Genomic DNA, 24255 nt, shown 5'->3' on the forward strand with positions numbered 1-24255 from the left:
AGTTGTTAGTTGGGCTTCAGGTGGAAATAGGCGTGCAGCCTGTTCCGTAAGCAAATCTCATTCACGAGGAAAACTTAAAAGCCTAGGTCACGTGGGTATTTGAGATGAGCTCCCCAGTGGTGCTGGTTTTCCCACAGCTTCTGTTTGATCTGAGATGGCAGCGTTCTGATTGTGTTTTCTGTAATTACTGAATTTCTTTCTAATTGAGCAGAAGCTATCTTCCTTATGTGGTCTCTTGTTTTTGGAGAGAACGTGCTTCCCAGAGTTGTGTCTATATTAATCTAAAACCCTCAGATAATTCCACTGACTGAGTTTTAAAAAATTTAAGAGAAATCAGATGAAATATTTCTGGCATGATAGACATTGTTGAAAACCAAGCGAAGAGCTAGGAGTTAAAAAGTCTGGAATTTTAAGCTAGTTGCTTTTTGTGGCAGTGTAGACAAAAGCTTGACTCATAAAAGAATGCCCTGTAAGAATGTATTTTAATCTTTCAGATGTGCTAAAAATTGAGCATGATTCACTGCTTTTAGGGGTAGTGTTTATGCTTTGCAAAGGGCCGTGATTCATAGTGAAATTGTAATTAGTTCTTAGAAGAAGAGATACTGTTTTACCTGAGCAGTAGTTGGCATAATAAAACGTTAGCATCCTTTTTTAAAGCGTCTCCGGGATTAGTCATATTTGTTGATATCTCTTCCCTGCAAGACCGTTTTTACTCAGCAAAGTTTATAATCGTTCGCCTGTGGTTCAGTGGTCCAGCAACAGGGCTTTCCCATCCACGCTGAAAGCCGTTCTTGCGTATCAGTGGGTTCAGGCTCCCTCTTATTGGGGGTGGGGGGCATGTGGTGAAATGACGTCATTTCCATGGCTTAAAAGCCCTAAAAGCTCTGCCAGGGAAGTTCAGAGACATACACAGATCAGTTCAACCTCCGAAACCAAATGTTTGTGTTTGGGCTTGTGGGCTTGCGGGGCTTCCGGTCTTGTGCCTAGAAGATTCCTCATCCTGTTGCACACGCCGTGACTCATTCTCTAGCGCTTTCTCCTTCCCTGACTTACCAGTTTCCGCCTGCCCAAATCCACGGCTGTGCTTCTGCATCGATGACTTTGTGACTCATTTCTGTTTCTGTTTTCCAGGCATCTAGTGGAAATTACTATTTCATCCCGTACGTCGTGACGCCGTGCGCTGATTATTTTTGCTGCGAGAGCGACGCCCAGAGGCGCGCCTCCGAGTACATGCAGCCCAACTGGGACACCATCCTGGGTCCGCTGTGTGTGCCCCTGGTGGACAGGTTTATTAGCCTCCTCAAGGACATCCACGTGACCTCATGGTAATTCCCACTCGCAGTCAGCAACCCTGGGAGCTTTGCTGGAATTTTCCCTTCACGTTCGTGGAGGCAGTGGACTATTAGGAGACCGTAATGCCCAGAGAATGGGGAACCCCAGCCAGTCCGTTCTAAGTGCCCCTGGACTCTGCTGTTGTTCCTTGCTACCTCGCTAGGTTGGGCCTTAAAGAGAATAGAAGTGGAGTTTTAGCAGGTGAGGGCTGAGCCCGAGTCTGGCCCCACCCAGCTCCCTGCGTGACCTTCATAAAGAATTCTGTGTAGCCGTTTTCTCATCTAGAAAATAAGGACGTGAAGTCACTGTTCTTATGCTCTTTCAACCCTGAGATTCCGTGTTTTAAGATCCTTGCCAAACAGGATTTTGTCTCCCCCTGTCCCCAACCCCAAGCAGCTGTTGGCGGTGGTTAAAATGGCTCAGCAAGGTCACTCGGATCGTGAGGGTCTCGCGTTGAGTCAAGCCACAGGACGTCCTGACCTCAGGACGTCTTGGGATGTGTTCTTTGCAGATTTTGTCCTTTGTGGAGAAGGTGGGGAACACTCATTCAGAGGTGGGCAGTTCTGGGTCTGAGTTCTACGTCAGACGATGCTGCACTTGGCAGCCTCCTGGCCGTCCGCTCACCTGTCTGAGCCTCCGTGCTCGAGAGGCTGGACTCGAAGGTGTTCTGGGTTCTCAGAGTTGGAGGCCCGAGGTTATCCACTAGACCAAGGGATCCAGTCACCGACCTCGCAGCCAGGTTTAAGGATTTCATTTAAGTGATGTCACAAGAAGGATCTGTCCTTCCAACACAAATGAGAATCCAGAGCCCTGGATGGATTGGCTTTAAATGGAAAGGCCCCCACAGCCCACTGTGGCTCAGATGGTGGCTTCCCCTGCTGTGACGTGTCACTGTCGCGTTGGTCTGAGGTACACGCTTGCTAACAGCCTGTTCCTTTACTATCCTGTCATCTCTTGCTTGGACACAGAGTCTTTTCTATGCCCCTTTATGGGGAAACGAGACGAGAAACCCAGGTCTTTGTGACCCAGTGCGAGTGCGGACAGCAGACGGGGGCCCTGCAGTGGCGCTTTCGTGCAGAACCTGATACAGTCCCACCTTGCCGCACAATGAGCATTTTAGTGACATTTGGGGAGAAAGCTCTTCAAATATTAGCTTTTCTGGTCTGATGAGGAAATGGGCTGGCTCGAGTCTGCCATCCTAGCAAGGCCTTGCAAGAAGTGGGCTCACGTTCGTTTTTCATGAAATGTGTGTTTGTTGTCAGCAGGAAAACACCTGTTTTGATGTGGTATGATTTCAAAGGACTTGAAATATCTGTTGGTCACTTCCGCCCCTTGAATGCTTAGTGAGAGGGTACGCAGGGCTTCTGGTTTAAAACATCTGGAAGAGTGAAGTGTGTAAACCTGGCGATTCACAGACCTGTACCCCTGGGGATAAAAATATATGTTTATAAAAAATAAAATTAAAAATAAATAAATAAATAAAAATTAAAAAAAAAAAAAAACATCTGGAAGAGGGATGCCAGATAAGTTTTTTGCTCAGGTGTCAGCTCTCCTAGATGGGTAAAGGCCGCCTGTAGCCTTGTGCTGAAGAGGCCTTCGAAGCCATTTCCAAGTTCACATCAGTTAGCAACATCCTCCCTCATTACCACGGGCAGAAACGGCTGCATGTGTGGTACATAGATGATATCCCCAAGTCAGTGTTTTGTTTATTTACTTACAAGTTCTAGCTCTTGTGAGGTTTCTCAACTCATTAAAACTAATTTTCAGAATTAGCTTTGAAAACAAGACTAAAGTCTACCTTTTCACTTGTCAGGCTAAATTAATAATGCTTTAATATCTTTGATCCCTTTATCATCCACCAAACGTTCAGTGGCTGTCACCCAACTTAATGACTCCTAAGACTGAGAGAATTTTAAACACTGGCAGAATCTGCCTATTTGCTCATTGGGTTGATAAGCAGTAGACACACAAAGTAAAAAAAAAAGTAACGCACTGATCATTTGATGTCAGAGTTCTTTCTGTGGGGCACGACTTCCTTCTTTAAATGTTAATTGGGCTCCTATTTTGAGCATTCACATTTACTTGGCGTCGTTTTAAAACTATTAAAAGTAAGTAACATTCTTAAGTATTTGTCTTTTTCTGAAGACTGTTAAATTGAGCTTGCTCTTTTTTTTTTAGGTTTATTTCTTTTAGAGACAGACTGGGTGGGTGGGAGGGGCAGAGGGAGAGGGAGAGAGAGAGAGAGTCTTAAGCAGACTGTCCACTGAGCACAGAGCCTGATGCGATGTGGGGCTCCATCCCACGACCCTGAGATCATGACGAGCCTGCCCCCTTTTTCTCATGAACAGCTTAGTTTTTCTCTCTACAGCGAAGTCCTCTTAGCTACTTAACCGGTTGATGGTAGATTACTGCTTGCCAGTGTCCGGTCTCCATTAAAACATTACTTGGAAAGTGGGCCACATATTTAAATCCATTCTTGGTCATTGCAAGTTGGCCTCTGTACACCAAGTTGGATCATTTGCGAAGGTTTTATAAGAATTCATTTTTTTTTAAAGATTTATTTAACAGAGAGAGAGATCACAAGTAGGCAGAGAGGCAGGCAGAGAGAGAGAGGGGGAAGCAGGCTCCCTGCTGAGCAGAGAGCCCAATGCGGGGCCCGATCCCAGGACCCTGGGATCATGACCTGAGCCGAAAGCAGAGGCGTAACCCACTGAGCCACCCAGGCGCCCCCATTCGCGAAGGTTTTAAACCAAGTACCAGACACTAGCGTTGGTTCTCTGAGAGGCTCCGGTGAGCGATTGCGGGGGGTTTGAGCCGCTTTAGATGTTTTTATGTATTGCTATTATTATCATCATCTAGATGCTCCCGGGAAGGAGGTTGTGTTTTATGTTAGAAAAGCCTTCTGGCAGTCGAAAATGAGCGGAGGAGTGGGAGTGAAAGGCGGAGGTTGTCCAAAGGCTTCTAGGCACAGCCTCTGGGGTTTGCTCGAGGACACGTCCAGCTTCTGGCTCTTGGCTGAGTGGGGAAAAGCTTTGTGATTTCTAGGTGGGGATCCCTGATAGACTGACAGCGGTCAGCTTGGAAAGTACTTCCAAGGTCCTAACGAGCTGCATTTGTTGATGTGGAGTGGTTGGTTGCCGCAGACGGTGACTAGCAGGTAGGACCTGTCTCCTGTCTCTGCTGGTGCGGGGAGGCTCGGGCCTGGGAGAGGCCCCCGTGTGTCCAGCTCTGTTGTGGTTATAAGAACCAAGGTGCTTTGAGCTACCGAAGGAAACAGAGTCCCAGATGCAGGTAGATGGGCCCAGAAGTTGTCCTACTTCCCTCTCCAGTGCGTACTACAAAGAAACCTTATTAAACGACATCCGGAGAGCCCGGGAGAAATACCAGGGTGACGAACTGGCGAAGGAGCTGACTCGGATCAGACTTCGCTTGGACAACACCGAGGTTCTGACCGCAGACATCATCGTGAATTTGCTGCTGTCCTACCGCGACATCCAGGTACGAGCCCATTTCCCGGAGGCTGGGGCGTGTGGAGCACTTCCTTGGCCAGAGGAATTCAGTGGTGGTTAGCTATCTTGTTTATAGACAAAAGAGGTATGTGGCCGGGTCATAGGTCCCTTAGCGTATCTGCTGTGCTGGTAACATCGGAGGTTTTGTCACATCAGACAGCCACTCTGGCCAAACCTCATTCACAGTACGGCTCGATAACAGGAGCTTAGAATCTAACAGTTTAGATGCACTTGAGGTGAGACATTGTTTCAAGCTCTTGGCAAATCCTCATTCATTTCATCCTCTCCCCGAGCTTATGGGATGAATACTCTGATTATCCCGGTTTTACAAATGAGGCACAGAGAAGTTAAGTAAGTTGTCCAAGGTCACACAGCAGTTAACAAAGTCAGGATTCAGCTGAGGCAATGTTGTTCTTGCTCTTTGCCCCTCTTCTGTGCTACTTTCTTTACGCCTTTGTCATTTTCTTCTTTGGGGATCACCGGCCATCAGTGACAGGGAGAGGAGGAGTAGTAGAGGCGCATCTAGGACCCAGGGCGTGCAGAAGTTGACTCTAAAACAGGCATCGGGGCCTCATGAGGAGTGCTGGAGACCGAGTCTATGGGATGCGGTACCATGAAGGAAATGGAGTGCTTCCTCCCTCCAAGTTAAAGGCTGTCAAGTCATTTATAGGGATGCCTTGATGGGGGGCGGGGGGACGCAGGACACTGTGCCTTCCGTGCTGAATTCTACAAAGCTGTATTGGAGGTTGTTGACAACAGGTCTTTAAATCAAATTGAGAGAGGCACCCAGTTATGACCTGAGCAAAGAAGAGTCAACTGCTGGGGTCTGTGAGCCCTGCTGATAAACAGGTACATCTAATTGACTTTAATAGCAGATGCTATTAGGGATTTTGACAACAGACCAACTGATGGCCCGGGGGACAAGAGAATGCAAATGACCTTTTTTTGAAGTCTTTCTTCCCCAGAGCTTCTGGCTTCCTTCTGTCCTGGCCTTCACGCCTCTCTTGTTTTTATAACCTTCCATTGGTAGGACTCTCAGGCCCAGAGGTAAGCCAGAAGCTTCTTGGAATACACTGTCGCCTTTCCTTGAGCTCAGGACAGGCGTGCAGGATCTCAGTGGGCAGCCTTCTCACCAAACTGTGGCTGGCTGGCAGTGAGGTGGCCAGTCACCATGACTGGAAGCCTGGCTGAAAGGGTAGCAGATGGCAAAGCTCAGAGGGGACCCAGCTGAGACGAACACAGTAGCAATGTTTCCCTGGGTAATTATGCAGTGTAGAACTCTGGTTCTCAACCAGAGGACTTGTGGCTGTGTCTGGAGACCTTGTTGGTTTTCACGGCTCAGGGGCAAGGGGGAGGTGCAGCTTAACCTCCCAGAATGCCCAGGCCAGCCCCCACAAGCGAGAAGAATCCAGCCCCAAAAGGTCAGTCGTGCCAACGTGGAGAAATCCTGGTTTAGATGAATTCAGTTATTTGTGGCCAAATGGGAAGGACCTGGCGTTTTTGCTCTCTTCCCATGCTCAGTGACTGTAAGATTTTCTGTGTGTTTATCTCGCACTTATCTTAACCCACAGCCCTGCTCGTGCTGTTAATTCTCCGGCGCTCCCAGCGTGTGATCTTTTTCTGGGCTGCCGGACTCCTTGCTTCATCCCCTTGATCCTTTTGTGGCCTCTGATAGCAGGGATTCTTGGTCTGGCTTCTCTCGCCTTCATTTTGGGTTGTTTTTTGGTTTTTGGTTTTTTTTTTTAAATCTTATTCCTATTGTGTTACAGGCTATAAATAACTTCACTAAAAGCTCTCTCTGTAGGGAAAGGTTTGTATTTAAATGCTGAGGCAGTCTTAGGTTGATAACTGTCCAGAAGAATCTGCGAAGAGCTGTCTGTCTCCCGATTTTCTCACCTTGGGACCTCTTGCCAACAGGACTAGGACGCCATGGTGAAGCTCGTGGAGACCTTGGAAATGCTGCCCACGTGTGACTTGGCCGACCAGCATAATATTAAATTCCATTATGCATTTGCACTGAACAGGTAAGAGTGAGAGTGGACGTATAGAAGTTTGAAACATGCTGCCTGTCCAGTTCTTCTTTCATTCTACCCTCACGGAGTCTGAGCCAGACCAGGTGCTAAAAGGCCAAGGTTATGAAAAAGAGCAAGGCATCTGATCTTGGGGTTCAGGGATTTTGTGTTTGGAACATATACTCCAGCCGTGAGGTCAGATGTGTAACTGAAGCCTTAGAGGTTGGAGGAATAAATGCTTTGATGAGGGTTTGCCCCAAATGCTGTGGAAGCCTAGCAGAGGGAGGAAGTCTTTCTACCTGGGGCTTTTAAAGCATCTTCCCTGGGGGTTGGGTTTGGAATTCGTGGTAAGAATTACCTCACATGCAGAAGAGAGTGTGGGATGTGGCTGGCGAAGAGGCCGTTCTCCTTGGCCAGAGCAGAAATGGGAGCCTAGTGTTCTTTGTGTGCAGTGGGCCTCCTGGGAACATCTGGCGCCACTAGAGTACAGTTTGCCAGGGAAGCACACACGTGCCCTGAGGCTAAGTGCGGAGGCTGCGGCTGTGTCTTGAAAGGATCTCTTATGCCCGAATAAGGGGTTGATATTATCTTGTGGACTGTGCGGGGCAAGTTTAAGCAACTAGATGACTGTTGTAGGATAAAAGAGGGTGCTCTCTTCATTTACTAGTATAATACGAACTTTGGAAGACAAAATACTGGGCTAGATGGAGTTGGTGAGACATGGAAATTCCAGCCTGGAGACCAGGAGCCTCAAGAGGTTGTGTGCCGAAGGGTAGGGGTTTGGTATTAGTTAAGATGCTGTAACAAAGGGACCCCGAGTGCAGTGGTTTGAGTAAGACGGAAATTGCTCTCCCACCTAGCAGTGTAGCAGTGAGTGGGCCAGACGAGTGGCTTAGCCCTGCTCCAGGAGTTGTTCGGGGACCTGGTTTCTGACCATTTTGTAGCTCTTGAATTTGCAAAAATGTTATCCTCTTCTGGTTGAAGCTAGGTCACTGCTGGTCTGTATTCCAGCCTGTGCAAAGGGAGGAAAGACTGAGAGCTCAGGACAATTTCCTTTAAAGCATATAGAATTAGCACGGGATGGGGGGGGCACTTCTACTCCCATTCCATTGGTGAGAGCATAGTCACATGACCGCACATAGCCAGAAGGGCAGTTGGGAAATGTAGTCTCTACCTGGTCAGCCATGTGCACCTTCAAACTCAGCTGCTGTGGATTTGGAGGATGATAACTAGAAGTTGGCCAGGTTGAACCTCACAAAATCCCTGGTGCGTAAATGTTCTAGCCCTGCCATCTCCCTTCCCTGGTCGACGTCTTCCACAGGGAGTGAATAAAGTGAGCATAGGAGGTGACCCGAACGAGAGGACTGTTGCGTCTGGTCTCTCAAGACTCTTGGCTTGGCTTCAGCAGCTGGATCGGGCTACACGTTGTGGGCTTACCATGGGCAGCATCGGCAGGACAGCACGTGTGTTCAGGCTCCCGTGGCTTCGGGAGTCTCCTCGTGCTCATGACGTCACATCTCTCTTTGATAGTGAAGCAAGATGTATGCGCAGTGAAATGTCTAGCTCTTAAGTACACGATTCGATGCCTTTTGATAAATGGACGCACAGTGTAAACACTACCCCATCTCGATATAAAACAGGTCTACGCCCTCAGAGAGCTCCTTTGTGCTCCTCTGCAGGCGATCCCCACCCCTTCGTAGGCAGCTGCTGTTGTAACAGCTGTCCGCATAGATGAATTTTTCCTGTCCTGGAACTTCATATAAGTGGAATCACAGCATACTCTGTTGCGTCTGTTTTCTTCACTCGGTGTCACGTGCGCGTTGTTGGCTGTGTCGCAGCTCGGTGATTCCTGTTGCTACAGGATAGTCCATTGTACAGATCGGCCATAACTGAGCTCTCCTTGGGGCTTGTTCTCAGTCTGGGGTGCTGAAGAACAGTGCTGCTGCGGATCGACTTGTGCGTGACTTGTGTACCTGCACGGCACGTTTCTGTTGGGTACATAGCCGGTGTCCTGCTCTGGTGGATCTCGGCGAACAGTGACAGGATTTTTATTCATTTCGATTTATAAGGATTAAATGAGTTACCACTGGTGACATTCCTGGAAGAATGCCTGGCATACCATAAGTGCTATTTAAAAAAATGGTTTGTTAAATAAAAACGAAGAGGGCCATTGAAGTGAATCGCCACCGTGTCTTGTCCCAAATGGGGTAGAGGTAACTGTAGTCGAACGGAACAGTCCGATTGCCATCCACTCGATGTAATAAAAGAGAAAACCAATTTGTGAAATGGAAAACCAGTATCTAAGGGAAATGGGTGTGGCAGGATGAAGTGATCCCAAGACCAGTGTCTTTCCAGTTTGGAAGCGGAGTAGCTGGGATGCCTGCGCTGGAACCACGTTGCTCTCGGATGGAGGCTGTCTTCCTCCTGGGCCCCAAGGAGACAGCGGCCCTGTCTTACAGGCCAGGCAAGGTGTCACCATATTCACAGTCGACTTCAGCACTGTGTATGGTTTTGAGAAACTTCATGGCATCACCTTCTGTCTATAAAGGGGAATATAGCGATGGACAGATGATTTTCCCGCATTGCAGTTGACCTTTACCGCTTAGAAAGGGGAACAAATCGTGGCCGTGAATTACTTATTAAAGCTTGGCAGTCATGAATGACGTTTGAGCCTCAGATGGCAAGGGCTGTCCATGATTTTGAAAGCTGGCTCGAGCATTCAGAAGCGTGTTCAGAGCTGCTTCAAGTCTGCTTTGAGCCATGAAACTGCTTGCCACTTGGTGGCGCGGAATCCTGTAGAGTAGTTTCCTCGATTTGCTGTTGTTTTCACAGCCAGGACTTGATTAGGTACACAGCCAGAAGAACCTGACCAGGGATCCAGGCAGCAGGCAGAAAGCTAGTCTGGAAGAAGAGTACTTGAATCGCAGTAGAAGGTTAGGAACACGACTCGCCTGCACAAAGTAGGAATGTTCTCGTATTCTACTCCCTGCGTCTTCGGGGCAAGACTGCCAACTCCAGCAAAACATAACTCCTCCTTGAGTTCCTCAGTATGTGGAGGGGAGGCTGAATACATGATATGCTGGTTGGAATATCTGATGTGTCACTCTATAAATAAGGGGAGTGATAGAGGAAAGTCCCCTGTGGTGCCTAGAAATGCGTGCAGGGGTGACCGATGAGTGTTAGAGAATCCAACCGGTGCCAGGGAGGCTGCAGTCTTGTTCCAGAACCTCCAGCAGTCGGCTCACCCTTAGCCCCTGGGGCTGTCCAGCCACATCCTTGCCTGGGTAGAGGGACACACATCCTCAGGAGGGCCGTGTGGGCTCCTTGTCCCTGCCATAGCCGCCAGCGTCCTTTTCTTGGTCTCTTCAGTTTCTGTTCATGGTTTGATCTCGCCATCCTAAGTCGTGCATTTCTATGACCTTTCTTTATTGGGTGTTGGTCAGAAGTAGCAAAATGATGACCTTTCCCCACTTGTATAGTGCATCGGCCTCCGGGTCACTAAAATCGTGTGGCAAAAGGGGAACACACATTTGTGTGATCATTTTCCTGGCCGTGAAGAGAAGCACAAATCCTGTGCACTGAAAAGTAGTCATCTGGTCCAAACCCTTCATTTTATTTTATTTTTTAAATTCTTTAAAGATTTCATATATTTACTTGACAGACACAGTGAGAGAGGGAACACAAGGAGGGGCAGTGGGAGAGGGAGAAGCAGGCTTCCCGCCGAGCAGGGGGTCCGATGTGGGGCTCGAACCCAGGACCCTGGGATCATGATCTGAGCTGAAGGCAGACCCTTAATGACTGAGCCACCCAGGCGCCCCAAACCCTTCATTTTAGGAGGAAGAAAGAAAGAAAGGCAAGGGCCTAGGATCTAACGGCTGATCAGTGAGACATCTGGAGCCGGAGCGCCCCAGCTTGAGCACAGTGCTCTGGACACGCTCACTTAGTAATGTCACGGCATCATCTGTGAAACTCTGCCCAGAAAGCTTTCTCTTATTTCCGTTTCCCTGAAGGACCTGAAGAAATCCTGGGCCTCTTGGACCTGTAGGGCCATCTTTTTACATGTTTTGCTCTGTCATATATGCTGAGAGCATAGATGGTGGCTGAAGGCACTTTCATGATATGTACTTTTTATACGAGAAGACCAGTTGCAATGTTTTTCTGAGAAATGGACCATCTCCATGTGTTCTGAACAGTGGCCTTGCCAATGATACGTATTTTTCCTTTTGAAATACTTAACCCAAAGGACTTAAACTGCTTCCATCAGTCCTCTCCCCAGCCTCCTTGGGCCCAAGAGAGCTTCCTTTTCTGACCAATTTCTGCTTCCGTTCTCTCCCTTTTGTCCCCACATCTCCTGACTTCTGTGTCAGGGGAGTCCTTTGTGCTGAAGAAGACCGCTCATGAGGGTTTCCTAAAGTTAACGAGTGATGGAAAAAGATAATCACACAGGTTATATGCTATGCACACACACTTAAACAGTTTAAGAGATACTTCAGAACCACTCTGCTAAAGAGGAACCCTCCTACACTGCTGGTGGGAATGCAAGCCGGTGTAACCACTCTGGAAAACAGCATGGAGGTTCCTCAAAAAGTTGAAAATAGAGCTACCCTATGGCCCAGCGATCGCACTGCTGGGTATTTACCCTAAAGATACAAACGTAGTGATCCGAAGGGGCACGTGCGCCTGAATATTTATAGCAGCAATGTCCCCAGTACCCAAACTATGGAAAGAGCCTAGATGTCCATCAACAGACGAATGGATAAAGAAGATGTGGTTATACACAATGGAATACTATGCAGCCATCAAAAGAAATGAAATCTTGCCATTTGCGACCACATGGATGGAACTAGAGGGTATTATGCTTAGCGAAATAAGTCAATCGGAGAAAGACAACTATCATATGATCTCCCTGAGATGAGGAAGTGGAGATGCAACATGGGGGGTTTGGGGGGTAGGAAAAGAATAAATGAAACAAGATGGGATTGGGAGGGAGACAAACCATAAGAGACTTTGATTTATTTTTTTAAAAGATTTTATTTATTTGACAGAGATCACAAGTAGGCAGAGAGGCAGGCAGAGAGAAAGGGAGGAAGCAGTCTCCCTGCTGAGCAGAGAGCCCAATGCGGGGCTCGATCCCAGGACCCTGAGATCATGACCTGAGCCGAAGGCAGAGGCTTAACCCACTGAGCCACGCAGGTGCCCCCATAAGAGACTTTTAATGTCACAAAACAAACTGAGGGTTGCTGGGGGAAGGGGGGTAGGAAGAGGGTGGTGGGGTTATGGACATTGGGGAGGGTATGTGCTATGGTGAGTGCTGTGAAGTGTGTAAACCTGGCGATTCACAGACCTGTACCCCTGGGGCTAATAATACATTATATGTTTATAAAGAAAAATTATTAAAAAAAAAAAAACCACTCTGCTGTTCAAAACCCATAAAACTGGACTGCATTGCCAGGGAAGAAAGGAGGATAATGGTAATTAACGAGATGGGTTTTTATAATTGCAATTCCAGTATAGCTAACATACAATGTTGTATGGGTTTCCAGTGTACAAGACAATGATCCCAGGCTTCCATCCATCACCCAGTGTTCATCACGACAAGCACACTCCTTCATCCCCGTCACCTGTCTCACCCATCCACCTCCCACCCAATAACCACAGTGTGGTCTCTAGAGTTACGAGTCTCTTTCTTGGCTTTCCTCTCTCTCTTTCTTTTTTTCCTTAGCTCACATGCCAAATTATGAAAGCAGCCTCCGTGTCCATCAATAGATGAATGGATAAAAAAGATGAGGGGTGTGTGTGTGTGTGTGTGTGTGTGTGTGTGTAATGGACTATTACTCAGCCATCAAAAAGAAATCTTGCCATTTGCAGTGACATGGATGGAACTAGAGAGTGTAATGCCAAGCAAAATAAGTCAGTCAGAGAAAGACAAATACCATATGATTTCACTCATATGTGGAATGAGATGGTTTTAAGAATTAAGTAAGAGTATCTTAAGTACAAAACTTAGTACCGTGCCGGGCACATGGAAGAAGCTGAATGAATGAGAGGTGTCCTTCTCTTTCCTGACGGAGAATCCCAACCCTCAGGGTTAGATCACCTTCAGCGATGGTGTCTGAGGAAGGCTTCTTAAGAAGAGCTGGAATCTAGAAGGCCATTTGGAGTAAAATGTGAGGTGTCCTGAATCGCTTCTGAGTTCTTCCAAGGAGAAGTCCGTTGACCGGGAAACTGCGTAAAGTTATGGAAATGGTCACACATGACCTGGGTCCTGCCTTGCCTCCTGTCCTCTTCCTGGTTCACTGCTCTGTCGCCACCCTCCCCTGCCTTCAGTTCATAAGAGGGGCAGGCTGTTCTCCTCGTGGGTGTTGCCTCTGTCTGGAGTGTTTGTTGCTTGCCAGACCAAATCCGATGCTCCTTTCAGGGTCTAGCTCAATGTCTCTTTCCTTAGAGGTTGGGTTGCAGAAAGTACCATTACCTACAAGCAGCGTCCTTGCTGTTACACATTCTCATAGCACCTGCTCTTTTCCCTCGTAGCACTCATATTTCTGGTTCCATTCGAATATTTATCATCCCTCCCACCAGACTAAATCTGGGGCTGGGGGCAGGAGCCATGGTCTACCTGTGCCTACGGCCGTTGTGCCCTCCCCCCCCCCCACAGAGTTGGTACTCAGTAGGTATTCGTTGAATGGGTGTATGAATGAGTGAATGAATGACTCTGATCTGCCATGGTCTACAGTGGGAGGAGATCTGTATGGTGATACCTGGGTCCTTAGAGTGAAGGGACTGGTGTAGTAGAAGGCAGATCTATTGAATTTTTCTGTATATGTGTGAAAACAAGAATATCTAAGTCCTACATAGGCAGTATCTACAGAAAAGTATAAAAGCAGAATTACTGGTAATACCACCATCACAGTAGGGCTTGGCCCAAAGCCGGCAATCCAGAAAAGTGAAGGGCTGCAGAGGCTAGGTCAGGGTCAACAGCGATGGGCATTTTCCTAGCGTGGGATCCCAGGTGTCAGTCAAAGTGGGATAAGACACGAACTCAGAGGGGAATTGGTCTGCATCACCAAGGAAACCTGTGCCTTCTTGGTGACTGTGTGTTAGGGTAGGGTAACTGCTCTCACAAGTAGTGTGACAATTTCAGTGCCTTAACACGATGAAGGTTTATACTCACTCACGCGTCATTGCAGCATAACGTACATCCAGTCCAGTGGGCGGATCGTGCTCGGGCAGGCAGTCTCTTCTCCAGGTGATGGACAGTCCACTCTCCTCCCATCTTGACACTCCGCCCTCCCTTCAGTCCCTAGCTCTCCTTAAAGCCGGCTGATGAGAAAAGCGAGACCATGCTGAATTGCCAGGGAGGGTGTGGGTGTGGGAACAGCTTTCCTGAGACCTAATTCGCCCACCATACAATTCACCCATTTAAAGAGTACAAGCCTGTGGTCTTAGTATATTCAGAGTTGGGTAACCACCACAACCAATTTTAGAATATTTTCATCATTCCTGCCCCCAAAACCCTGAACTCATTACAAGCCACTGGTCCCCCATCAGCCCTCAACTCCCCTCCCCAGCCCTCAACAGCCACGGTTTTGTTTGGCGATCCGTTAGCAGTCGCTCCCTACCCCCCGCCTCACAGGCTGGCCTAGGACACCACTCCTCTGCTTTTTGTCTCTGGATTTGCCTATTCTGGACACTTCGTATGAATGGAATACTATGATAAGAGAGCTTTTCTGGCTGGCTTCTTTCGCTTAGCATCCTGTTTTCGGGGTTTGCTCACGTTGTAGCATGTGTCAGTACTAAATTTCTGTGGCTGAATAGTATTTGATCGTACTGCTCGAACCCCTTTTATTTATTCATTTGTCAGCCGATGGCCTTGTGGGTTGTTTCCACTTTCTGGCTTGACCAGGGAGGTTTGTCTGAGCCTAGTCAGGAAGTAAGGTTCGTTACTCGATAGCGTGTTTCATTGGCCAAAGTTCAGTCTCGCGGCCTAACCCAACTGCAAGGGAAGTTGGGAAATTTTGTGTTCTGGCTGAGGGCCCAGGAAAAAAAAATAAAGGGGTTTTAGTGAACACATCCTAGTCTCTACTGCAACTTGCAAATAAGGCGTAGAGTGGAAGCGGATCCCTCCACGTGGGATCCCTGAGAGTGTGTCGTCAGGACCAAGAGTGCAGACGGGACTACTCCTCACCTCCTGCTGCTTTTGTGAAAAGCCAGCCTCAGAAGTTCCCAGCTCCCCATCGGGGCCTGCCCCTTCCCTGCTTCCCTGTAAAGCCCAGCCTTTAAAGCTGTTGCTTGGTGGTCCCAGGAGACTAGAAAAAGTTGTGATAATGGGGGCATGGATGGGATGATTTAATAGTGGTTCTACCCTGATACATGTCTAGGTCCTGTTTGTAGAGTCGGACAACAACCTTTCTGCTTCATTCATGTGTCTCTTTGGCTCTGGGCATTGTCCACACTCGAACCCAGGTTACCTCTAACTGTTCCTTTCACCTTATGTAAATATGAGGCATCTGGCCAGAGTAAGGCACCTGCTTCCTTGGGGCAGGTGTATTTCTGTCATGATCTAATCAGGAAACAGAAACGTCTCTCAGTATTTAAAATAGAGGAAATTGACTATATGGAATTGATTACACGGTTGTTGGCAGAGCTGAGTAGCCAAACAGGGAACCGCGGCCCCTCAGAATTCACATTGGCAGGAGGCTGCTGCCGTCCCTCCTTTGGCTGGAGGGACACAGGAAAGAGGTGATGTGATCAGAATCTAGGAGCCGGGATCCCTTGGAAGCATTACAAGCCAGCCTGTCGGCAGGTAAGTCTACAGAAGAGACGCGGCTATTGCTACAGCCACCGCACGAAACACACCAAAACCAGGAGAACGTACTCCGGCTGCTTCGTCCTGGCCCTGCGGGTGCTTGTCCGCCCTGGTCCTGCACGGGCTGTTCGCAGCTGGCAGTCAGGTCTGGGAGCCTGAGAATCAGCCTGGAGGAGCTCGCTGCCCCGGGACACAGAGAGAAGCAGGTGGCAGAGGAACGTATCTGAGGGCAGAGAGCAGTGATTGGCCCAGCAGGACACTTTCAGAAACACTGATCAGTTTCTACATCTTTTTAAAACCACCTTTATCAAGGTTTAAGGGACAACAGACATACACTAAGATGTACCCACTTGAAGTGCTGCTCTGTTTGATGGCTCTGGCCAAATAAGTATGCCCGTGCCACTACCACCGAGATCAGAGACAGAAGGTTTTATCCCTCAGAGTTCCCCTGTGCACTTTTCTGGCAGCCCTGCCCCCATCCTTTTCCGGCCCCAGTTTGGATAATGGCGACTGACCCACATCCAGGTCACTGATCTTTTCTCTCAGAGTGTCCAAATCTGATGTTAGGTCCTTTCAGTGCCACTTTTTTTTTTTTTTTAATTCAGTTTTAGGGTTTCTACGGATTTGTTTTTTTGAGAGTTTCCATTTCTCTCACAAAATAATTCTTCACCCATATGTATTTATGTGTATATAAACAATATATTTATAATAGTTGTAAGTTCTTATCAGTTTTAGTAACAGTCATTTCTGGTTCTAGTTCTATTTTTTATCTTGATTATGAGCCACATTTTCTTCTATGCACATCTCCTAATTTTACTGTATTCTAGACATTTTATCTAGAAGAACCAAGGAGACTGAAGGATAACTTGTTTTATTTATTGTCCTGGATATATCTGAGCCCTTTCTTAGGTCTGGCAATTAGCATATATGACTGATTTTTTGTGTTTCTCTTAGAGAATGGCTGGGTTGGTCCTGGACTCTATTTTCAGCCATTAACTCGTGATTAGCCCAACCCCCACCTCTCGTCTCTCTACGACCTTTCTGGTCTTGTCCGTATTTGAGCAGGGAGGATTTGGGGCTGCTGTTCCTCATATCTTTGTATTCGTTTTCGCAGAGACCCATCTCCGAGGGCTCTGATAGTGCGTGTGGTATCTTCCTACTTTGAGCTTCTCCTGCACTGTGGCTTTCTTGGCAAAATACAAGGGGTAAGCTTGCTGCAAGAGAATTCTAACACGAAGCAAAAGGTTTTTGCTTGGGGACACTTCTAGATGCCGTTCTGTCCCATCAGCCCATGCTTTTGACCGAAACTTTGCGGATTTTCTCCTTGTCCCTGTGAAGCTTCTCTGTCAAAGACTCACTCTTCCATTTGGCAGTACCTAGAGCAGGTCCCCAACATGCAAGCTGTCGTGGCTCTTGGCTCACCTCTGAGAGCATTGTTGTTGTTCTCTGGAATGAGTTAATCAAGGAAGTTCTTCCTCCCCTTCGGCATGGTTTAGGGAATTGTCCAGGCTTGGACTGTTGCTGTGGGAGTGGAAGGACTTTCTCAGTCTTGTGATTGGAAGCAAGCATCTCTTAAAACGTTTTTGATGGGCCACCTAAGACAGCGTTGGTCCTAGAAAGGACTCTGGTCTAGTGAGACGTTTTACTGGTTAATTCTGAGAGCCTGATTTGGAGAAAGATTTTTTGGAACTCTCTCCCACCCTATGAACTTTCTCTTAAAGACGCATGATGTAGGAAAGATAGAAAAGCAGACAGGATGCTTAGTGACAGGTGACATGTGAAAGCTCTGGCCCACTGTAGCCCACAGTCGCCTTGTGAGGTAAGCAAAGTCAAACATGATTTACATGTGAAGATCTGAGGCACAGAAAGGATACTAAATGCTATGAAAAATAACCAGAATCTAGCTGTAAAAGTTCCCAGGCCAGTGTTGTGGTTTTTTTTAGTTTGGGTAGCTTACTGCATAAATAATAGATATGTTTATATATTTTTGCGAAAAACTGGGGGATGGGGAAATGTTGAAAGCAATTATCCCTTATAAAGCTATTCTCTAATCCTACCTGTGTTGCCTAAGTTCTCTCTCTCAGCACTTTGCTATATATCTTTGCAGCTTTCTGTGCATTTACGTAGGCCTCACTATGTCCCGCTGCAGGATTTCGAGAATACAGGGCCGTGTAGGGGATGCTCTGTCATTGTGCTCGCTCAGCCATCAGTGGATGAAGATGGTTTCGTGTTCAGTATGGCTCAGTTTGCCATCCATGTAACAGACATTGGTTGAGTTCCTACTGTGTGCTAGACTGCGCTCTAATCCCTGGGGCATAGCAGTAAACGGACCAGAGAGAAAAACCCCTCCCTCTTGGAGCTTACGTGCTTAAGTGGGAAGAGATGATAGAAACTAAGTAAAACTATTAAAACAGGTTAGGGTGATAGGGAGGCTGGTGGGGCCGATTACATGTATAAGCTGAGTGCTCAGAGAAGACTGGTTGTATGAGAGAGTGACATGAAGAAAAAAGAGAAACGGATGAGGAAGCATACCATGTAAATATATTGGGGAGGAACATTCTAGAAGGTTCCAGGGAACAACATGGAATGGCAGAGAGGCTTGTGCAGCTGGAGCCGAGTAGGTGATGGGAGTGGATAGTGCAATAAGTGGGAGCCAGATCTTCTAGAATCTTACAGGCCACTGAAAGAAGGTATGTGCTCTGACTTGGGAGCCCTGCAGGGGTGTCTTGTCAGGTTTGTTTTTGAGCTATGACTGATATATAACATTTCATTAGTTCAGGTGCATAGCATAATGCTGTGACATACGTACGTTTTGTGTAATGATCACAACAGTCAGTCTCTTTAACATCCATCCCCACACATAATTAGAAATATTTTTCCTATGATAAGAACTTTTAAGATCTCTCTTGGGACCTTTTTTTTTTTTTAAATAGGCTCTGCACCCAACATGGGGCTTGAACTCAAGACCCTAAGATCAGGAGTCACATGCTCTACCGACTGAGCCGGCCAGATTACCCCATGGAACTTGCAAATCTATAATACAGTGATCACCGTGCCGTGTACGAAATCCCCAAGACTTGCGTATTTTATACATGAAAGTTTATACCTTTCGACCCATTTCACCCCCCACCCCCCACCCCCGGCAGCCACCGGTCTGTCCCCTGTATGTGTGAGCTGGATTTGGTTGGGTTGGGTTGCTTTTTTAGATTCCACATGTAAGCGAGATCATACAGTGTTTGTCTTTCTCTGACTTACTTCACTTAGCATAATGCCCTCAAGATCCATCCATGGTGTTGCAAATGGCACGAGTCCTTTCTGTTTAGGACTGATTCTCGGTTGTGTATGTGTGCCACACTGTTTACCATTCATCCACTGATGGGCGCTTGGGCGGCTTGCAGGTCTTGGCTGTTATGAATAATGTTACAGCAAACGTGGGAGTGCAGGTGCTTTTCAGATCAGTGTTTTCGTTTCTTATAGATGAATACCCACAAGTGGGATTCCTGGCTTATATGGTAGCTCTATCTCGAATTTTTTCAAAAATCTCCATATTGTTTTCCACAGTAGCTGCACCAGTTTGCATTCCCACCCACAGTGCATGAGGGTTCCCTTTTCTCCGCATCCTCACCAACACTTGTCATCTCTTGCTTTTTGATTTTTTCTGTTTTTTATCTTCGCCTTTCTAACAAACGAGAGTTGATGTTTCATTGTGATTTTTGAATTGCGTTTTCCTGCTGATGAATGATGTTGACCATCTTTCCCTGCATCTGTTGGCCGTCTTTACTACCGGCCTTCTTTATGCCTTCTTTGGAAAAATGTTTCTTCAGCTCCTCTGCCCATTTTTTGAATCAGACTTCTTCTGCTATTGAGTTGTATGAGTTCTTTATCTATTTTGGATATTAACTCCTTGCCAGATACAGGATTTGCGTAGAGCGTTTTGAGTAGTGGAGTAACACAGCCTGACTTAGCGTTTAGCTAGATCACTCCGACCGCTGTGTTGAGAACAGATTGGGGAGGAGTGAGGGTAGAAGCAGGAAATGACAGTTACTGGGACCAGGGTAGGAATGGTGGGGGTCATGAGGAACAGGCCACTTTTGGATATGGCTGAAAATAAAAGCCAACACAATTTTTGGGTTGAATAAAAAGTGCTAATGGAATGAGGCATGACTCCGAAGTGTTCGGCATGGAAAACAGGAAGAGTGGACCGGGCGTCATTAAATAATGTGGAGAAGAACAGCTTTGATGGAACAATGAATGGTTGAGTTTTGGACACATCAAGTTTGCGATATTAGACATGCAAGCGAGATGCTAGGAAGGCAGTTGGATATGGAAGCCTGGAGTTCACGGGAGAGCTCTGGGCTGGAGATAGGAATTTGGGAGTCATCAGAATGTGGGTGGTTTGAAAATGCGGGACGCTAGATGGTATCGTGAAGGGATCTAGTGTAGTTTCTGATAGAGAGGAAGGTCCAAGGCTTGGCCGAGGACACCTGCTCCAGTGGGAGATGAGGGGCGCCTGGGTGGCTCAGTGGGTTAAGCCTCTGCCTTCGGCTCAGGTCATGATCTCAGGGTTCTGGGATCAAGTCCCGCATCAGGCTCTCTGTTCATCAGGGAGCCTGCTCCCCCCCCTCTCTGCCTGTTTCTCTGCCTACTTGTGATCACTCTATCAAATAAATAAATAAAATCTTAAAAAAATTTTTTTAAAAACCCGGGAGATGAATAGGGGCCAGAAAATTAGACTAAAGTAGAAGGAAAATCAGGATTGCGTGGTGCCCTGCAAGCCAAAGGAAAGTGGTCCAAGGAGGAAGGAGTGCTCAACTGTCAAGTGCTACTGGTAGGTCAGGTAAGACAAGGGCCGAGAAGTGGTCAGTGCTTTCAGCAGTGACCCAGGCCTACTGAGTCCGAATATCCGGGGTAAGACACGCTGATGGCTGGATCCCATCTCCAGAGAATGATTTAATTGGTCTCAAGTGCAACATCAATGCGGAGGTTTTTAAAGTTTCCCAGATGATTCTAATATGAAGCCAAGCTTACAATCTCCCATCTTAAGTCGTATCTGTCTCTTAATGTGTGAAATGGCTTTCTGTGTTGCTGGACTGATTAAACATGGGAGTTTTTATCTATAGACCTATCCGTGTATACTTCGGGATCTGAGAATGATAAACAGATCTGAAAACTGGTGATTAACCACTAAAGGGATAAGCTATTTAGCACCTGTCCTAAAGCGGCTTATAAGCCAAGAATCACTTTGCTTTTCATTTTTTGCTAATGTTTGGTGTTTGTCCTTTTTTTTTTTTTTTTAAGATTTTATTTATTTATTTGCCATAGAGAGAGAAGCGAGAGCGAGCACAGGCAGACAGAGTGGCAGGCAGAGGCAGAGGGAGAAGCAGGCTCCCTGCCAAGCAAGGAGCCCGATGCGGGACTCGATCCCAGGACACTGGGATCATGACCTGAGCCGAAGGCAGCGACTTAACCCACTGAGCCACCCAGGCGCCCCTAAATTTCATTTTTTTTTATAATTGTGTAAAAAAAACTTCCATAGTTTCCAAGACGAAACCAGAGAGGGAGACAAACGATAAGAGACTCTTAATCTCAGGAAACAAACGGAGGGTTGCTGGAGGGGAAGGTGGGTGGGAGGTTTGGGGGGCAATGGGTGATGGACATTGGGGAGGGTATATGCTATGGTGAGTGCTGTGAATTGTGTAAGACTGATGAATCACAGACCCGTACCCCTGAAGCAAATAATACATTATATGTTACCAAAAAAAAACCTTCCATAGTTTCGGTCAAATTAAAAAAGTGAATTTCTTTTCCTGTCTGTTCATTTTTTTCTCCTCCCTCCACCTGTTGGTGGTCATTTTTATTCCTTTTGGTTTATCCTTTCATTTTGAGGAAATAAAAGCAGGTACATATCTCTATTTTCATGCCCCCTTTGCTTAAATAAAAAGGTAGCTTTCTGTACACAGTATTCAATACATAGCTTTCTTGTCTTAATGATATATCCTAGAGATCACTCCATAGCAATAGTACGTAGAAATTACTACTCTTTACAAGTACTTACTCTCTTCTATTAGAAAATGAACATCATTAGCCGTAGTTGATTTCCTCAGTCTCCACAGCTGTCAGGCATTTGCTTCCAAACCTTCACAGGAAGACATAATATTTCACAGCCACAAACTCAGGTTATTTGGTGGGAAAGATTATTTTAACAATGGTCTAAGGAATCCACTACCCCTGGAAAATGAACATTTTTACCATATAATCTAATAAGCAAGAAGACTGATTTATGAATATAGAAACAATTTTCTAAATTTTCTTCTCTGTTGGACATAACATGAGACCAGAGGACAGGGACTGCTAGGGTCTTGGCCTGTTTGAAGATGGCAAGCCATCTCAGGTCAAGAAATCAATTTCTCTTGGCTTTTGGGATTTGCAGGCCCTGCTGCTTCTTCAGAAGAATCTTTTGTCAGATTGTGTCATCATCACAATTCAGCTTTGGCTTCTGAAATCCTTGCTGTTTGTCTAGCTACGGGAGGCTGCCGCGTTATTTTTTTCCCTTGCGGACACATCAGTCTGCATTTGCTTCCATCCACAGTCTAGGTCTCATTGACAGAAGGGACCAAGTGGGGGCTGTGTGTGACATTGTGAGATTTAATGGTGTGGGTCTGAAGCAGTTGCTATATTTGAACATAAAAAAAATGAGTTAGATTTTGTTTCCTGCTAAAACACAGCATCCTTCTACCAGCCCTTAACAGAACAAGTGCATATGCTCCCGGGTCCTAATTCAGACATGTGTGATCTTTCTGCACAAATCTCTCAGGAGAAACAGTCCAGGCGACCGCGAAAAGGCTCTACAGGTCGTGCTCCAGATTCTGCAGAGTTGTGACCACCCGGCCCCTGACATGTTCTGCCTGTGTGGGAGGATCTACAAGGACATCTTCTTGGATTCAGACTGCAAAGATGACACCAGCCGAGACAATGCCATCGAGTGGTAAACCTTCCTCCTAGTCAGTAGCACGAGCATCTCTGCAAGGGACAGAATTGCAGAGGCCAAGGATCTAGGTCTTGTCCATCTGAATGCCTGTCTGTCTGTCTGCAGGCAGTGGGGAAAAAAAGGCATAGAAGTGGTTCGGGAATTTCCAGATGCCTTTTTCTGAAAGGAAACCATTAGAAACAGGTTTTTGTAGTGGTGACTTTCTTCCCATAAGTTCACTCATTTATAGGTACAAGAAGGAGGCTCAGCATGCTCCTTCCCAGCTCTTCCTGCCAGAACTTTGTTCTGCCACCATCAGGGCATTATCTTCTCAGTGAGCCCACCTGCCCGCCCTCCCTTTCTTCCTCCGTCCCACCCTCCCTCCCTCCCTCCCTTCAACAAATGTTGACTGAGGGGTAACTGTATGCCGGCAACTTTTCTAGGTGGTGGGGATAAGGACACAGCAGACATAGACAAAAATTCTGGCCCTTGTGGACCTTGCATGGCTGGTAAGGGAAGTCAGACAAAGAAATAGAGAAGAACCGGATGTTATCTGTTAATGAGGGCTCTGGGGGTGAGCTCATCAGGGAGGGAAGGAGGCTTGAGAGGAGCTAGAGGCAGTCTCTGCTAGGGTGGTCAGGGAAGGTGAGTAAAGACGTGAAGGCAGTGAGGTGAGCCTTAGAACCGTAGAGAAACTGTTCTGGGAATAGGGGCCAGCAGGGGCCAAAACCCAGAGGGGGAACTTCCCAGGCATGTTTAGGGATGGTGAGGCATGAGTGAGGGGAGAGTGGCACGAAACGGGAGAGGAGAAGACCCTTGAACTCTGAGGGAGATGATGTGACATCAGAGCGCTCTGAGCAGAGCAGGGACGAGATCTGACATGCGTTTTCACCAGTGCGCTCTCACTGTTACACCAAGAATATATTTTCGGGGTGTATCAGCTATCATTTGCTGCATAACAAACACATCCAGAAGGAATGGCTTCAAAGAGTGGTTTATAATTTTTCATGACGCTGTGCATTGGCCAGGCTGCTCCTCGGCTGGTTCCCCTCCTGATGTGCTGGGCTCACTCCTGAAACAGGTCAGCTGAAGGCTCAGTGGGGCTGGAAGGTCCAAGATGGCCTCCCACGCGTTTGGCAGCTGGGGCTGGGGTTGGAGGTGCCCCTCTGTTCTCTGTGGTTCTGACCCTGGCCGACGGGCTTTGTCAGGCGGTGGGCAGCATTCTCAGAGAGTGAAGGCGGAGGCTTCGGCTCCAGAGCTCCCGGGAGGGCAGTTGTGCCATGTGCTCTTGGTCATACCACAAGCAAGTCACATGGTTAGCCCCATTCAAGGGGGTGGAGAGATGGACTCGAGCCATGGCAGGGAAGAGTGACAAAGGCACATGTGTAGTGGGATGAAGAGGAGTCGTGGCTATTAAACCACCCAGCACAAGGGCCAGGGCCGCAGTAGGGAACAGCTAGGAGACGACTGTGGTAGTTCAGGGAAGAGTTGGTGGTAACTTGAACCAGGGCGGTGCTGATGAACATGAGGAGATGCCAGAAGCCGGACTCTTGTTGAAGGTGGAGCCCGTAGCTTACCTCATCTGCTTCTGTCACAGGCGCTCTAGACATGGCTGCCCCACTCTCCGTT

General features: G+C 47.3%; 1 protein-coding gene across 1 annotated transcript in view; it reads left to right on the plus strand.

Moving 5' to 3' along the window:
• MAP3K15 (mitogen-activated protein kinase kinase kinase 15) overlaps positions 1 to 24255 on the plus strand; it is a 116455-nt gene that overhangs the window by 40812 nt on the left and 51388 nt on the right. The window contains 4 exon segments of the mRNA XM_047715313.1: positions 1132 to 1325; positions 4662 to 4830; positions 6759 to 6865; positions 22474 to 22644. Coding sequence (XP_047571269.1) covers positions 1132 to 1325; positions 4662 to 4830; positions 6759 to 6865; positions 22474 to 22644 — 641 coding nt within the window.

This window comes from Lutra lutra, chromosome X, assembly GCF_902655055.1.
Source record: "Lutra lutra chromosome X, mLutLut1.2, whole genome shotgun sequence".
Classification (NCBI taxonomy): Eukaryota; Metazoa; Chordata; class Mammalia; order Carnivora; family Mustelidae; genus Lutra; species Lutra lutra.